This window comes from Alosa pseudoharengus, unplaced genomic scaffold (assembly GCF_046254945.1).
Source record: "Alosa pseudoharengus isolate Yale_2024_CS ecotype anadromous, Long Island Sound unplaced genomic scaffold, YU_APseudo_1.1 YU_APseudo_1.1_scf_12, whole genome shotgun sequence".
Lineage (NCBI taxonomy): Eukaryota > Metazoa > Chordata > Actinopteri > Clupeiformes > Clupeidae > Alosa > Alosa pseudoharengus.
Window position 1 is genome coordinate 38,399,297 of NW_027468587.1, and position 18,604 is coordinate 38,417,900.

Below are 18,604 nucleotides of genomic sequence, written 5' to 3' on the forward strand. Positions count from 1 at the left end.
TTTGGATGGTAGCCTAACTCGACAGGTGAGCGCGAAGATTGGATATCGTATATGCAGACTACATTCTCTTTAACGTTACTTTACCATCTGCGGTGTACAACCCAAAGTATTTCCAGACACCACATTTTAGATGAGTTGGGGACGTAATTGTCCGCTCATGCTGGCAAACAATAAAATAAAAAACAAACTAATCATAGACTGTAAAAATGCGCTACACATGGCACTAAAAACCGAATAGTTTATTTATAGTTCGACAACGGATATTTCACGTCATGTTCGAATGCATATTTGCAGCAGCAGGATGTCAGACAGACCGCTCTTAGTTAGAGCCGCTGTTATCCAATAAAATTAAGTTGCGCTTCAGGGCGACTCCACTGGACTCCACGCGCGTTCCCGAGCAACTTTTTCTTCTTCTTGTTACGTGGCAAGCAAAGTATGTGCATTATCGCCACCCTCTTACTGGAGGACGACTCTCTTTTTACAGAATATCCAATAAAAATCGACGTTGGTTCATGCGTCATTTCCAGCTTTAGAACTTGGCGCATGGTCAGAGCCGACTGGCGCTGGATCCGAGCCCCAGTGTTCAATATGGCGTTGACTATGAATTGGCCGGATTTACTAGCCTAGCCTCTGCCATTCATTTGTATGGAGGCATATTTTGACTTAGTCACTCTCTCCAGTTATATATAATACCTCCATGGTCTCGCCCGGTCTCGTCTCTAAATTACTTAACTCCTACCAAAGATTCTATAGTTAACTAAGATGAATCATAAGACGATTCACCAATGGAACGAAATGGCACTAGTTCCGGACTCCTAAATAGGCGTGTCAAAACATAAACTTTTCTCTGAATAAGCAATAATAACATATACGTATAATTTTGTATACTATTTTACAGTCATTGTTTGTGTGTGATGCCAATGAAACACTCTTTCGGACACGGAATGAATAATTTCATTTTGCCCCGTTAACCGAGCTAGCTAGCTAACGTTAGCACAGGAAACGGAAATTGAATGGGAATGTTCGCTAGCTAGCTAGCAGCTAAGAACTTTGGTTAAACTTATATATTGTTGCAAACAAACCTGAAATAACATATGTTCAGCAACTTTGTGGTAGTCTACTAGTTCTAACAAAAAATATGTTAGGTTAGTTTATCAACAATCTCTGAGTCTAGAGCCTCTGAGAACAGGTGGCTGTGCACCAGAGCTTTGAGGAGACAGTGACAGATCACGAACAAAGCTATTTTTGTCTTTATTTGTTTCGTTGGAAAATACAATTTCAATGTCGGAATGTTAGGGAGACATGTGGCTTCTAGAAAATGGGTTCAAAACTTACATCGCTGAATGTAGGGCTAAGGGATTGGTCATATTCCGTGAACATGTTAATTTCTCCCATAGGAATACATAGACACTGGACCTCCCGCTAGACTCCTAAATGGGCGTGACAGCTTCGAACCCCACGTCACAACGTGCCAGAATTTACCCTCTTATGAATCGTCTCGCTTTATCAACCGTCTCTGCTCCTACTGTGCGTTGCTCCAGTGCAACGTGACTATCAGTGCAACGAATTGTCACGTGACTGTTTTCCCAAGATGGCGCCAGCCTGTGTGAATGGTACGGTTTCTAAACTATCTTTTTAATAAACTGTCTGTACACTTACAAAGTTCTCAATGCTTCGGTTTACATGTAGGGCCCTTCATTATGCTACCGTGGAAGTGTGGTGCTATTTTGAGCCTTGTTAGTGGTATAGAAATAGCGATTTCTTTTTACTCTGCGTGTGCCCCGAAGACTAGCGTTAAACGCTTATTAGCGGTTTGTGGTAAAACTGGTCATGTTCGATTAGCATGAAAACATATCCCAGAGAACGGACAAACTCGGTACACATGTGTTATTAACTCCTATGATCATTTTGTGCCAGAATTGTCCTTTAAGAGCAAAATCTCAGATTAACAGAGTTGACACTCATTAAATGCTATTGAAAACAGAGTTGACAGCACATCATTGTCAACTCTGTTATCATTAATCTATGCAGAATTAACACAGAATTAAGTTGACGATAACAGAGTTGACATTTCCCATCATTTTGTGGCTTAGCTCCACATCTTAACCTCAAACTAGTTACTGCATGATATGTATAAAACCAGAATTTCATGGTTTTTAATCATATTTTTGTTTTTTAAAAATTGAGTGAGAGTTTCACTCCACTAAGACAATAACAGAGTTGACGAATAATTAATCTACTGTTGGTGTGAGATACCATATCTCACGGCCTTTCTAAAGTTTCCTGTCAGAGGAATTGACACCTCTCTGTGTAGGCGTCATGCTTCATATTCAAAGTCTGCGTGGATTTTAAGCGGTTTTTGACAAGAACTTTGAGACAGACCAAAATTATATTTTTTTAAACTTAAATTGTGCATAATACAGAACATAGAGATTGTATATAACTGATGTTATAACAGTTAGTAAATTAATCTCCAAAAATAGATCTTAAGACTTGATAACATCATGTTTAGTCAAGTTGAATGCATTAATCTGTAGTCGGAGACAGTTAATAATATGGGGTGTAGAATTTTTTTAGATAAATTGGGTCTAAAATAAATATAAAGCATTGTTATTGGTGAAAGGGTGTTTTATTAGCATAATTGATATTTGATAATATTTAACTAAATCTTTATCATGGAGACTGGAAATGTACCCTGAATTATAGAATGACCCATATATCTATGTAATAGCCTTCAGCCTCTAATCCCCTCATCATCCCACCCAGCGCTCCTGCGCACACACACACACACACACACACTTACTACCACCCTCTTCTTGTAAAGTGACCTTGAGTTTCTAGAAAGCCACTATAAAACTAATTTATTATTTATCATTATTATTATTATTACTATTATTTCTTTGCCCATTAAATGCCATTACTACGGAAGCGTATTAGGGCCACATGAAGAGAAAATCATTTTGAAAATGTTGAGATAAAAGTAAAAAGTTTTGAGAATAAAAGTCAACATTTTCAAGAAACAAAGTCAGAAATAATTTCTGAGATTAAAATCAGAATTTCTGACTTTAAAGTCCAAATTTCTGGCTTTAATCTCAGGAATTATTTCTGACGTTGTTTCTCGAAAATTTTTACTTTTATCTCAGAAATTTTGACTGTTTTTCTTAGAAATTCTGACTTTAATCTCAGAAATTATTTCTGACTTTCTTTCTCAAAAATTTTCTAAAATATTTTCTCTTCATGTGGTCCTAATACGCTTCCGTACATTACAAATCCCCTCGGGTATACAGTGCCAGCGCTCCGCACACGCACTGCGCGTAGGGCACCAAGTGCCTGGGGGGGCACCAAAAAATCTGGGTCGAGAAAAATCACCACAATAGGCTACTAGTATAAATAACAAATAAAATATGTCTAAAGCATGTTAATATGCAAAAGCAATACAAAAGTAATATAGGCCTAGACCAAATTAGTCAAGAAAAAGGTGAATCTCCTGTGCAGCCCTCTCTCCAGTCTCCCTCTGGTGCCCCCCTCCCCCACCTCCCAGTGGTCTGTTCGATTATGCCTTAATCACAAATTTGGCAGACACCTGGCCTCGAAAAGGCACTAAGAGTAGCGGGCGGAAAAAAAGGAAAAAGAAGAGATAGCGGGATGATGCTCGCGCATCACTTGCAGTTAAGACAATGTTTAAAAAAAAAAAGTTTTGTAGCCCTTGCGTGTATTCATGTCTACTGTTTGCTTATGCCACGCAATACTACCGTCAATAAACTTTGTAACGTAAGCTCCTACTAGCCATGTTCATGTTCAAGTGTTACCTTGCAAATGATTGATGCTGGCTAGCTAGTTATTTTACGTTGTGGATATGGATATGGATTATGGGTTATTGAATGCAATTTAGCAATCGGTGCATAAGACTAGCAACCCTTCCTCAGGTTGCTAGCTAGCAATGGTATTTCTGATTATGCTTAAACTGGGCTTGCTATTTCTTTTAGCCATCAGAGATATAGTCAGGTAACGTTAGCCTATTAGCCTAGTTTGCTTTGCATTTCAGCACGTTTTTTTGCCGTTTGTTATCAATTATGATCAGTGAAAAACTAACACTACGCTGACACTTTCACAACGTAATGAAATGATGAGTGGAAAACGGCTCTTAGTAAGGTGAACTTTGGAAAAACCCTGCAACTGAACGTGATATGGTTTTGCCAAATTAGACAGCTTTAGATAAGTTTATCTATCTATGTGGTCATTTTCAAGAGGTTCATAGGCCAAGGGCGACATCGGTTGGTGAAACTGCAATTAGAAAAAAACACCAAGCATTTGTGCTTAGTGCACCCAAATGGCTAGCGCCGGCCCTGCGGGTATCTCCCATAGTACAGAAGGAGATGAGCGCAGATAGTCACAGAACACAGGATCATTCAGAAGCTGGCGGTCAGGTCTCCACAATGGCTTTGTTGAGGAAAAGTCAGTTAGTTGTAGAATGAATGTAACTGGGCTGTTACAGTATCTGAAATTAAAATGTTATGGTAAGTGGAACTGAAGAAGGGGCATCATTTTCCAAACATTAAATGTTGAATGCAGTTTAATTATCCAAAGAAAAAAACTAAATCCTTAAGGGAAAATAGTTTGAGTGCCAGTTTGAATTGATTTATTTGTATAGTACATTTAACAATGAGCCCATCAGCACTTTATTGTACAATTATATGTACTAACTGATAGAATGTTTTCATTAATAAATAGAGATGAAAAACCACAGCAAGTCCCAATGTAGCTTCACAACAGCAACAGACACTCAACCTGGCACCCTGGCAAGTGTTGATAACATCATTGGTAAGTTAAGCTGTCGTTTATTTGCAGGCATCTTTTATTGTAAAGTCTGGGGCTACAGCCCGAGACACATTTTATGTTAATCCTGGAAATAATGAGAAAGTTAGTAGTAATAAACTTTTAAAAACACAAAAAAAACTATCACATGTAAAATATTCTGCTAGCCTGGAAATCCAGACCCAAATCTGAAAGATTATGGGTCTGGCTACAATGAAAACGGCCCAACTCGAGGGGCGGCACCAACAGTGGCGTAACTATAGTAGGTGCAGCAAGTGCAGTCGCACCAGGGCCCGTGACCTCCCGGGGACCCGTCACTACCCCCGCCCTGCTGGCTAAAAAACGGCTAAATCAAATTACCATCTTTCTTTGTCGTCATACTGTTTCGCCAGAGTATCTTTCTTTCCACTGAGATGCAGCAAGGATTTCTGGGTAGGCTAAGTGATTTGTTACGATTTTTTGAATGGATGGTGGCTGTACATTTCAGTCATCGTTCCGACCAAAATGCCCTTCAAACACAAGAGCGGCTGCAAGAAGCGGCAGGAGCGTATAGAGCAAGGGGAAAGGGTGGCAAAACTCCCGAAATTAGACCAATTTGGATTTTTAACCAAGAGTGACCGTGAGGACAGGACACCTAGCAGCAGCAGCAGTAGTAACTGTAAACAGTCATGCAACAGGTAGGCTAATCTCAGGAGGAGGCTAACGTTACAGCCTAACATCAAACATACAACATGTTGGATATGTCCTAGTAATCAAGTAGACAATAAATGGATGAGATTAGTCATTAGTAGAGATTAGGCTTGTAGGAAGATTTGAAACGTTAGCATTTCTAACCTGATGATGGTAGTAAAAAGGCTAGTTGTTATTTCAATATGGTGCTAGTTTCTATTGTTTGTGTTGCAGTCATGAAGTCGGTAGCGCAAGTGGCCCAACTGTAGACGACACTGTTAGTAGTCCAGACCACTGTGGGGTATACTACGAAGCACGTTCGACATATCTAGGCTATGTAGACATATCGAGGCTTCACAAAGCCTTGACTCAGGGGTATACGTTAAATGATACTATGATAGCAGTTATGTGATATATTTGTCAAACTAGGCTTTCAGCTCAGATATGTGCGCGTTCTCGGTGTTGGGATGATGTTGGCCAATCGTAAAATGTGGAGACGCACTAGAGCGCCTCTATTTAAAAACAATTACTTCCGCATTCATGAGCGATAGCTTAATCTACACTGCGGTCATTTTTTGTGTCTAACCTATAACATCAAATAAATCAGTTGTCATCAGTTGTTGTATGGTATGCACGTCCATAGTGGGATATTTGCACGCACAGCACTATTAAAGCACATTCGAGATCCAAAATGGTAGAGGCGGAGTTCCACCTTTAAGATATATGACAGAATCCTACACGTGAGAACTTCGTTTTTAAGACAATTGATTGGTCAGTGGGCGGTAGATTACACAATTTGAGCTATAAATTAGCACATAACCTCCTCCCGACCAGGTTTGGTTGACAGCATAAGATACCATGGTGATATAGCGACACTAAAACAGATCCACTTTCGTGTCACAGCATACCCTGGCTTTGAGCACAACATACCTCGCTAACCCACTAATCGAGATTCGTAATATACCCCACAGGCCGAAGCGATAGTCAGTGGCAGTGCAGAACAGGAGCAGGACAGGACAGGAGCAGGGGAGGAACGTTATCCCACAGACAGGGGACATTTTGAAAATGTCTTGGACGCTTCCATTAAACGTTACATCTTAACTATGGGTTCTTGTAAACCGAGCGGTTCCTTCCCTAAAAATCAGCATAATCGCTGTTTTTCTGATGTGTTTTATCATAAGACCACAAAGGCCGGTATCAAATTGCCGCGGAATTGGCTTTGCTATTCACCAAAATGGGATTGTACATAATGTGAACCATGCTGGCTGTTGGGGATCGCAGTTCACCCCATTATAACAATGCATGGGTGAATGGAGTTCGTGATTGGGGGCATTTATCCCAAAAAGTTGAATTCCACGAATCCTCCCAGGTACACATCGGAGCCTGTGTTGTATTTGAGCAATGGAAACTCAATGGGACCATTGATAATAATTTAGAGAGGGACGTGCTTAATGCCGCACTTTTTTGGAGGGGAGTGCTGGAGCGCATAGTAAATGTGACACTAACTCTGGCTTCTTGTAACCTAGCATTCAGGGGTCATCGGGAGGTATTAAGCAGTGGTGGAGGAAGTACTGAATCTCAGTACTTAAGTAAAAGTACAAATACACAGAGAAATATTTACTTTAGTAAAAGTAAAAGTACCACAATGACAACCCTACTTAAGTAAAAGTAAAAAGTACCTGCTTTTAAATGTACTTTAAGTATTAAAAGTAAAAGTATTTGCATAATGATTTATTCTCTTAATATCTATATTCTAAAAGAAAAAATAGTATGGGCTGTGGCATTTTAATTAGGCCTAAGCTAGTTTAAGGTTAGGCTATATTCGACTAGATAGTTTTAAGCTAATGCAATTGTGCTTACCATCTGTGGCCCAGTTTACATTCTTACCTACAATTCTAGAGACTGTAATTCTGGTTATCTACTAGGGTGATCTGCTGAGTATATCATTCAGCAAAACACGAGAGCCTGAAGTTTAACGGGGTAGACCAGGGAAACGTCGGGTGGGTCGTAATGCCAATTCTGCTGATTGAACAGAAAAGTTGCTGAGAAAGGTGTCTTTATGATTAGGTTCAGTTTCACTTGCGCAGACGCACATAGACATTGAATGAGCGCTCACATTTCTACCCCCCCAATTGTAGGCTATGCCTCTTTATTTGATCACACACAATTAAGAAATATTTCCTAATCTGGAAAATGCTATGTTTTTTTCTGCCAGCGGTTCTATAATAGTCTGCCATTCATTTGTGGCGCAAATGATCAGACGTGTGACAGAAGCATGGGCATAGCCTGTAACTTCGCTGATCCGCGGATAGCAATCTCATCGGAGAGGAGGCCCTAACGCTGCAGATAACAGACAGAGAAAGGCACAGAACACAGTTGCATGTCCAGTGTAGCCATGGGTCTGGTGAATATAGCCTACCAAATGCAGATGGCTACAAGCTCACGCTTTGCCTGGTCTAGACTATAAGCTTATGTTTCAAAGATTTAGAAGCTGGGCACGTAGCGCTCCAGAATCTGTGGTAGCAACCCCGCCCCCTGGTAAAACAAACGTGTTTGTCAGAGAGAAAAAAAATCTGATCATAAAATGTATCCTAAAAAGGAACGATGGTGTTGTAGAAATGTAGCGGAGTAAAAGTACAGATAATTGCTGTAAAATGTAACGAAGTAAAAGTCAAAAGTATGCACTATAAATTCTACTTAAGTAAAGTACAAATACGTGGAATATTTACTTAAGTACAGTAACGAAGTATTTGTACTTCGTTACATTCCACCACTGGTATTAAGACAGCCAAATAGTGGAAATTTTCTTGCGATAATTGAGCTGCTCGCGTGTTATGATCCTGTGCTGAAAGAGTTGATAAGCCGCCCACAGTGTTCAATTAAATACCTCAGTCCGGCTATCCAGAACAAGCTCATTCACATATTGTCCTTGCGTGTTCAGCAGAACATTACAGCCGACATTAATGAAGCTCCGTTTTTTTCCATCATAATGGACACTACGCAGGATCTGTCCAAGCATGACCAACTTAGCCAGGTGTATAGATATGTCACAATAGTGCGAAATGCAATGGATAAAGCTGTCAATATAGAAGTGACTCAATATAGAGTGTTTTTCGGGATTTATGGAGACAGTAGATACATCCGCAAGTGAGTTGGCAGTTAATGTTAGACTAGCCTAGAAATCTAGACGCACCCTAGCTAGTCTAGCAACTCTCCGTTGGCTTGTGAGCTCGAAAAATTAAACTTCTATCAGGCCAATCAAATCGTGTATAGAGTTGTTAGGCGGGCTTAACATAATGATTGATGGCAGAGTTGCAACGGTTTGGCTTGAAATCCCTGCTACTTGAAAACAAGTAAGATAATGTTACTGTTGGCGAACAGTGTGACACGAGTTAAGCTTTTATTAAGTTGGCAAAAGTTTGAACTAGCCATGGGACTCATAGCGCTGTCCTATTGCGTGCAGAGGAAATTTGAAAGACAACCGATTATCCCGCCCCTCAAACTGAGCACTGCGAACAGTGAGTGCCCAGACCCTACATTTTAATGAAATGCGAAATTTAATGTGAAATAACCTTGACATGTCGAAATGTCGTGGACAGGGCTACGACGGAGCAGCAAACATGAGTGGCATTTACTCGGGGGTAGCTACAGGCCAGAATTAGGGAGAAGGAGCCGCTTGCGACCTACGTTCACAGTGCAAAAACATCTCAGAGATGGAGCGGTTTTATGAAACCATAGAGCATTCTTTGGGAACAGCATTAAAAGGTAGAGCATGCTCGTTGGTATAGTTACAGGCCCAGATCACCCAGATGTGACTCTTAAGCGATTATGCCCCACTCGCTGGTCCTCCAGATTTGAATCCCTTAGTGCCATACGGTACAGGTATGTGGATGTAATGAAAGCACTGACAAAAATAGCGCTTACGAGTGACAAAGGGGATGAGCGCAATGAAGCTGCTGGGCTGATGAAGTCAATGGAAAAATTTTGTTTTATTTTTTTGGTGGTTGTGCAGTAGGGGTGGGCGATAAATATCGTCTGCGATAATATCGTGATTGTTGTTTTAACGATGTGCAAATTGACATTATCGAGTATTTAAATTACTTATGGGGAAAAAAACACTCGAAATCACGCACTGAAGACTCATACATTCCCAGGAGGTAGGCTATGCAGCAGAGCAGCAGAGCAAGTGTCACGTGATCACTAGTGGGTCACAACATTGTCCCACGCAGCCTAATGTTTATTTTGTGCAGCAAGGGTAGCCTACTTGGGATTTTATGCGGCTACTTCTGTTCAAGTAGCATTGATGAGACAGTCACGTTTTTTCCTACACGGTATTATATGTAGAGAAAACATTAGCCTTTGAGTATTGTAATAGTCAGATGTAAACAAATAACTATTCTCATGTAACTCTTTTGTAAATGGACTGAAGTTCGCTCTAAATATCTACGTTTACCGATTATGCTAACCGTTAGCATCTCTATGGGATTTCTCATTTACATTAGCCATAAGCTAACGCATTAGTTTCTATTCTGTAACTTGGAATGCTAGCCTACGCGATTGCTCTAAAACAAAACATAGAAGGAAATAACTGAGATGTAGGCTACTCTGTTGGTCTGCTCTTAGTTTTACATTGAATCCTATGTAAAGGTTTGAAAGGAACTTCAGCTTCAGACTTTCTCTTGGGAAACTGTTAGGCCTATGCATCTTCTCTAATGTAGCTGGCTAGACCATGTCATTGCCACACACAAGTGGGGGCAGAATTGGAAATGTGTCAGAGTGACAATGCATTGGTTGATTTGGTTAAAAAGTCACAGGTTAGGTTATTGGTTATTATTGTAATGATGCTATTCATAAATAATGAGCTGTAAAGTAACTCAGACTTTAACAAAAAATTTTTTTAAAGGATATCGACGAATTATCGTTGTCGTCAAAATCACAAAAAATATCGAGATATTTTTTTTTGTCCATATCGCCCACCCCTATTGTGCAGACTAAAGTGTTGGAGACAGTAAATGCTGTGTCTAAAACACTCCAAAAGACAGACACAGATTTACAGACGGCAATGCAATTGCTGGAAAATAATATACATGTCCTTTCTGACTACCGGCGTGCCTTTGACCAGGCCAAGGCTACAGCGCAGACGCTCGCAAATAAATGGGGGTTCAGAGTACATTTGAAAATGTTAGAGCACGGAGAGAGAAGCGTCACTTTGACGAACTATCGGAAGATGAGTGCTTAACCGATGCAGAGAGATACTTCAAAGTGCAGGTATTTAATGCAACTCTGGACATCATAATCAGTCAGCTCTCCCAAAGATTTGCAAGTATGCGGGAAACTTGTCATGTGTTTGAGTCTTTACGTCCTATGACCCTTCAACTCGCAGGTGATGATGAACTGCTTGAAAAGGCAAGACGTTAGACCATTATAGCAGGGACATTGCACCGACATTCCCAACACAACTTCTCTCATTCAGGTCTTGCTTTAAAGCAGAGATTTCACAGAAGTCATCTATTTTTCAACTTGCCAAAATGCTGGTGGTAGATTATGACAGTGTAACATCCACATTCGGGGAAGTGTGTAGTGCTCTCATGTTGTTTCTGACATTGCCTGTGGCAACAGCTGAGCAATCTTTTTCCAAACTCAAACTTATTAAGACCTACCTAAGGAGCAGCATGGGGCAGGAGAGGCTCAGTGGGTTAGCTATCTTGTCCATTGAAAATACGAGAGCCAGAGCATTAAATATTGGGAACATTGTTGGCGATTTTGCACAACGAAAGGCTCGTAAGATGGCCTTCTTCTAATGGCCTAACTCACACATATTGGGGATTGTATGCATAGTAATGATTTTATTTGGTTTCTGCACGGTTAAATAAGTTAGGCTACATTAAGTTTTGTTTCTGCGCAGTGCGAGTTTATAAGCAAGCAATCTACGCTTGCAGTTTCAGCAGAGGGTTGAAGAGGCGCATTGAGCGCATTGAGTGTTCCCATAATTCCATGCGAGTTGATGTTAATAAAGTAATATTAGATTACCCTGCCCTGCAGGCTGTTAATAAAATTATTTTTAATGTTTTCCCATGTAATGGATCCTATGTAGTCATGTGTTTTTTATTTGAAATTGAAATCTGTAACTACTAAACTACTTCGGTGCCTCAGGCCCTTTGCTTAAACAATTTAAGTCACCCTTAATGTGTTTTGCATGTATCAGAGCTAATTCATCCTGGGCCAAAGTATGTCGGTATGGGGCCCTCTCGCACCTGGGCCCACCATTGGTCTGTTACGCCACTGGGCACCAAGCATGCATTAGAAAATATCACTGCACGCAATTGGATAACACTACGACCAATGTTTACCGACTGATTCCGGACTTCAACACAATTGGATAACACTACAACCAGTGTTTACTGCCTTATTCCGGATTTCAACATTGCAGCGCTATCTTCATCTGTTTAGCTCGCCCCTGGCCCGCCTATATCAGATACACTGATGTGATTGGTGCAGCTCGGCTCCATGGGCATAGGTAATGAGCATCATTACTCATCGCCAGAGTAACTCATCGCCTGAGCAAATTCAAATTATGCTATCGCGAGAACTGCATTGTATGTGGTTTGCTTTTGTCTGTTCCTCTTTTGGCCTGCAGGTGGAGTTCTTGAGTCCTGCCTAATGTGCTAATTAGATGAAATAATTGGAGGGTGAATAAAACCAGTGCTCTCCAGCTTGCTGTTTGTTGCTTGCTCTGCTCTTGCTCAGGCACGCTCGGCAGCGCCAGAGCCATAGAAAGAGGGAGTTGCAACACTCTTTGATGTCGCCATCACACGATAAATAGTTCCAAAAACTTGTGCTGAATGCTGTATCGCAGAAGGGTGGGATGGATTTCCGGATCCTGGAGGGCGTAATCTAGTAACTCATTGACTACTGACCAAATGATTGGCCGTTTTCAGTTCTAAAACTGTCTTATGGGAGTGTCGCCACTCTGTTTTCTCTACTGCTCTGGCCAGTACTGGCTGCAGCCCTGCGTCATTTACCTTTTTGTACCATATGTCCACATGTTGACTTACATGACCATTTTGCTCTGCCTTACACATACTGACTAATAAATATTTAATTTAATGAATCCATCTTGCATTTAAAATATACTTTGGTGTGGTCTCCCCTTCATGTCGCTTCCACCATGAGCCAAGTGATTATTCATTTGTACAAAGCATTAGGGCGTATTGATAAGGTGTATAAGATTGACATGACACTATTATAACCATGACATGACACTGGTCATGAACATTAAGGAGTGTTTATGACTGTTGTCATTAAAGGAAAACTCTGGACATCGGTACTACCTAACTCAAGTTGTGCTACTGTACTAGTGGCTAGAGCAGCTATATGCTATGGGGTCATGACTTAAACTCTGTCTTTGTGCCTCTTAACACTTTGAGTGTCAATAACGCAATGTTGTGCTTTTTGTTCCCATGCGTTGAGTGCGCAATATTGCGTTTTTATCTTTTTATTTTTAATTACGAAAATAGACACTCTAACACACCTTATGTGCGAATTGGGAACTATATGATGAATAGAACTGAAATAGATGACGATCGAAAACTCATGAAAACACACAATCTGGACATTTTATCTGAGCATTTTGTCATAACTCGGCTTTTGATGGTTGCTGCTTAGGGTTGAATCAGTGACACATGCACATCAGGTCTAAACCAGGCCATTTATTTTCGTGGGTTTATCACCAGGTGGCAGTCTTGCCAGGTCTCGCTAGGTCACTTCCCGGAAACTTAACTTTACAGGCAACACTTCTCAGATGCTGAAGGGGAAGAAAAAGATATTGCAGCAGGTGCGTCAGACAACGCTGGAGTCCACCTTTCTACTAAGACAAGATGACTCGGACCCCGACAATCAAGGGAGACCAGGATCACCACACAATCAGCGGAGAGCACACGGCAGGTCAAAAACATTAGAAAGAGTGACTGACCACCATGCTGAGGAGCGAGTTTCATTTCCACCACGGGCCAAGCGGAGTTGGTGATAGTGTTTCCCCTAGATTTTTTTCCAGCAGCGGTGCTGTTGATCGTAGGAAGCCCCCCCCCCCCCCCCCCCCCAAGAAAAGAGAACATTTTGAAAAAATTACTCCTTAAATGGTGACTTCTGGTGGATTTTGTGAAAGAAATTGACAGATTGAGTTACAAATTATGACATAACCATCAACACAAGCATTTACAAAGCATGATTATTGCAGTACTTGAACAGGATTATTCATGTTTTTCTTTCACCTTTTTCATTTACATTATTAGTATTAGCCACTTTACAACTGTACTAGGGATCGGCCGATATATCGGGCCGATATTTCGGTTTTTTACATGTATCGGCATCGGCCGATAAGCGCCTGCGTTCGCCGATAGTTTTTTTCCCCGCATTATTTACATACAGGCGTCCACAGGCAGCTCTGTGTTGCTGGAGACTCTGCAATTCACGTGCAGACTGCCCCTCCCCCACGAACAGAGCTGAAAGCCTGCTCTTCAAGACAACAGTAAACTTTAAACTTTCAAAGCATCTTTTAACTGTTTGACTTAGCTTAAATATTGCCATACACTTTGAAGGTGGAAGCAAGTTTGTGGGTCCAAGTGGAAAATGCGAATGATATAGGTAGCCTACTTTATTTAATGCTAATGCCTCGTTTATAAAACTGCTTGCCATTGTATTTAGGTAGCTGCAAATAGCTAAGTTGTAGGCTAGGCTATCCATGTGCATGCGGTAGCTAGCTGTTACAAACACTGATCATATGATTAATGCCAACGTTGTTCCGTGGTATTTGTGGGAGTTTTATTCAGCGACCACCTGGCTGAGTGTTGGACGCGTGTGGTGTGTGTGTGTCTCCCTCCCTGAATGCCCCTCTTCTATAAGACTGCTTGCCATTGTATTTAGGGAGCTGCACTAAGTTGTAGGCTATCCATTTGCATGGGGTAGCGGTAGCTGTTATGAACACTGGTCAATCATATGATTAAGTAATGCCGACGTTGTTCCGTGGTATTTGTGGGAGTTTTATTCAGCGACCACCTGGCTGAGTTTTGGACGCGTGTGGTGTGTGCGTCTCCCTCCCCCTCTCCCTTCGAGCGGGCAGAGTTGCCATCGAAGTGATATCAGAGCTTTAATAATGAGAGACGTGTTATATGTGTTAACGTTTATCATGTACCAGACATACCGTTTATCATGTACCAGACATACCGTGTATGCCTTACTTGTTTAGAGCCGTTTGCTAACGTTATCATTATCAATCCAGTTCAATGGTGGTTCGTCAGCTACCAAACAGAAGTTTGTGTGTGCGTCTGTCTGTCTCACTCAGTGGGACACACGCATCACAGCGATATGAGAGTGCTGCGCTACCTGAAGGAGAGATTTTAAAACTGAGAGATATGTTTATATAGGCTACCTATTGACGTTGATGCCGTTTAGAACAGAAACATTTGACACCACGTTATTTTCCTCTGCTGATTTATGTTCTGTGGTTGACATCTGGCAGCTTTTTTTTTAGAAAAATATAGACATAGAAAAATTGAAACCATGCAGTCTTAAATTACAAATCAAGCACTTTATTTCAATAGCTAATTTTCAGGCTTATTGTTTTCTTAAATTATTTAAATGTGTTGACAAAGGACATTTTGTGATGACCTGAATTATGTCTTATAGTATGTCAGCAAGCAATGCGTCATCAAGGCTGTGTTGTAAGATGTTGATGAAAGCATTTTGCACAGTTAACCATATTCAGTGCACCCATCCATAAGTTCAATGTTCCTTTTTTAAATCGAGTCTTATAACATTTGTTATCATTTGTGTAATTATGTGTCATTTGTATGATGTAAATTGAGGGAGCAAAATAAAAGCAGTATCGGCTCCAAATATCGGCTCAAGAAAATCGGCAGCCTGTATCGGTCATCGGCTTAGGCTGATGGAAAAAAATCGGTATCGGTATCGGCACTAAAAAATCCATATCGGTCGATCCCTAAACTGTACATTGTAGGCCACTGTAGGCTACAAACTATTACTATTTAGAATATACAGTGCTGTGCATAAGTTAAGACATTTATATATAATACATTTTTTTTAATTAAGGCATTAAGACAAAAGGCAAAACATTTTTTTTGTTCCTCCCTTTAGTCAATTTCAGGATGGGTGTCTTAACTTTTGCACAGCACTGTATAAACTATATAAACTTCTCTTTCATGTCATTACACTGTATTGGTGCTGTGCAAGTCGAATTGAGTGCCTGTCACTTTAATGCCGTGACGGCCCATGACGCTTGCTTGATTCTCACGGTTTTAAGATAACTTAGTAGCGTTGTTGTGCATGGTGCATAAGAATATGTGGATGAAATGAATTATGTTTCCCATGTCATTTGGTAAAATAAATGGTCAAAAACTCGAAGAAAATCTATCTTGGATTATAGCAGATAAGTGTCTTGTATCTAATCTATAATTTTGGTGAGCTCTACAGGAATTACAAACTATCTCAGATGTAAATGGTTGCGTATCCTATTACTCAAATTCAATTAAACCCACCAATAGGCTATAGCTAGACCTTAGTTTCACAGCCTAGGTATGTTAGCAACACAGGGCTTGAAAGCATTGCCTGTATCACAAACAAAAACGAAACAATGCATGGAATTTATCTGGGAATAGGCTACTGAGGCCATCCTTAAAAATATTTTCGTTTGCCGTAACCCGACTGACCCTGTCAATTTAGATCCGACCCAAATATTTATTTTTTTTCCCTAGGGTTAGCGACCGACTTGCCGGTTGTAAACTTGCGTTAAGACCGACCGATATTTTTTTAACTCAACCAAACAACCAATACAAATAAAATACTATTTATTTTAGTAGGCCTAAGTATTGTTTGTGAATATAAATTGCCTACATACAAACGTAGGCTCTCTTAATAAAACCCTGTGGCGTCATCTCTACACCATTGGTTTACGCATGTCACACTATGGCCTATACGCTTCGTTTCATTCACACAAACATCTCGACAGCGCTTTTACTTGGCACGAAGTTCTGGAAAAACTGTGCCCAGATCTTTTCCCACCCCTTCTCCCCTCTAGTGTAAACGTTGTGGTCTATTCAGCATTTCTCAAAATATGGGTACGCAACGTGGAGACTGCAGGTCCCCGGAGTCGTGGATTGAAATTAGGCTGCACAGTTGATCAACATAACGCGGACCGACAAAAAAAGAAAACAAACGTTTCTGCTATCGATGTCATTAAACATGGAGCCATACTGTACAATAAAGTGGTGGTATGAGCGTTCATTCAATGCAGGCGTCTGCGCGAGAGAAACTGAAACTAATCTATAACGTTGGTATCAAAGCTCCGCTTCAACCTGTTGAATGCTATTTAATTTTTTAACGACACTTAATAGAACAACGTTGATTTTTGGAACTTCCATAGAAACAGAGCAGAGACTGTATAATACACTGTAGCACTGAGTATTGTATAGTCAAATTTGAATATAACGTGGCCAAAAGCTATTGTAGCAGTTCTTTCTATCTGTTAAAGATCAACAGATCAATGATTTACGCCTATCTGCTCGCCAAAAAAGCTGCTATTGTGTTTCCTGAATCCTTACATTCAGGCATTCAAATTAAACTTCATTAAAAAAAACAGTTATTTTTGTTCTCCATTTCCTACCAGTGTGATGCTTGCATGAGGGAAACATCCCAAAACAATAGCACTCATAAAATTGTTGCTGTTTTGAGAAGTATTTATTTTCTTATGTAAGCATCATGCAACCATGCAAAAGCAATGAAACTAATTATACCTTACATTAGTAAAGCAGTCCTCTGATGTGCATGTCACAAAACATTTAAGTGAAAGTGCATGTATAACAATATAGGCATAATAATGATTGTGATAATTATGATGACAATTTGATTGGGGGGGAGTGGGTTGGGTACGTGTAGATGAGCCCTATGACCCCAAAGTCTGCCATGACTGGGCCTCAGGTCAAAGAAGTTAGAGAAAGGCTGATCTATATAACCTGCATCAGATTGGGTTTGCAATGATGCGCTTGAAGGCATGGGTTGAGGACCCAGTCAGTTACGTCACAATATGCACATTTGTTTAAATTCATACCTACGTAATCACCATGACCAAAATTGTATCTTTGAATCTTGAAAACATTTTTTTTTTTTGGCTGTTACTGCAAACAAGAATATTTTTAAGGATGGCCTGAAGGTAGGGGCGAGCTATCTCGCTGGCGTGTTTAATTTGGTTCCTTGGTTAACATACTGTAGCCTACTTTTTTTTGGCACAAAATTGCGTCTGCTAATAAACTTAAACATAAACACAAACTAGCGTGATCTCCTGTGGAATCCCCGACTGCGCCTTCAACTAGGGCTGGGATAAACGATTATTTTTTAAACGATTAATCTAGCGATTATTTTTTCGATGCATCGATTAATCTAACGATTCATTTTTTCAGTTCGATTCGATTTCGATTCGATTCGATTATCGATTATCTCCCCATTAATTCACTATAATAGCAACTTATACATGTTTATTTACATATCTGAATGAAAAAACATGAATTTTTTAACATTGCAATATTTGTTTATTGCTCTTAAGATTCCAAAATAAGACTACGCCTATTCAAGTGCAAAGTAATGCATTCTTAGTCAAAGGTAGCATTCAATAAAGTTCAGTAGTGTATGTCAATTAATTGAGTGCCTGTCATTTTAAGACGTTCGTGTGGGAATCCTTGCAATTAACATTAACACAGTTAAAAGGCTGCTGATGTGTGGATGCAATTCATAACGTAGTCAGTTCAAATAACGGTTCGTAGGGCCTACTTCTCATTTGGACAAGCACTTTTGAGTCTTGGAAAACACTTTTCCATTTACAACGGGATTTTGCAAACATTCCGAGTCAATAAAATGAGCCCTGCATGATATAAGCAGCTGCAAGTAAGCATGCTAAACTTGACATCCAAACAGTATTCTAACGTTAGCTTTGAGATACTGCTTGATTGAATACTGTAACTTAACTTAGTTTAGTCTCCTCAATGTACTATGTTGTGATAAGACCTTAGCAGAGTTTAGAGTTTACTTTAACTTTTAATGCAGCAGTTTTGAA

General features: G+C 40.2%; 1 protein-coding gene across 2 annotated transcripts in view; it reads left to right on the plus strand.

The window, feature by feature from the left end:
• The window catches only part of igflr1 (IGF-like family receptor 1), a 93,836-nt gene that overhangs the window by 55,563 nt on the left and 19,669 nt on the right, over positions 1-18,604 (plus strand). The window contains exon 6 of one of the 2 annotated variants that reach the window (XM_076281217.1): positions 4,732-4,821. The exons of the other annotated variant lie outside the window; for it this stretch is intronic. Coding sequence (XP_076137332.1) covers positions 4,732-4,821 — 90 coding nt within the window. The remainder of the gene's footprint in view (positions 1-4,731; positions 4,822-18,604) is intronic. 2 annotated transcript variants of the gene reach the window in all.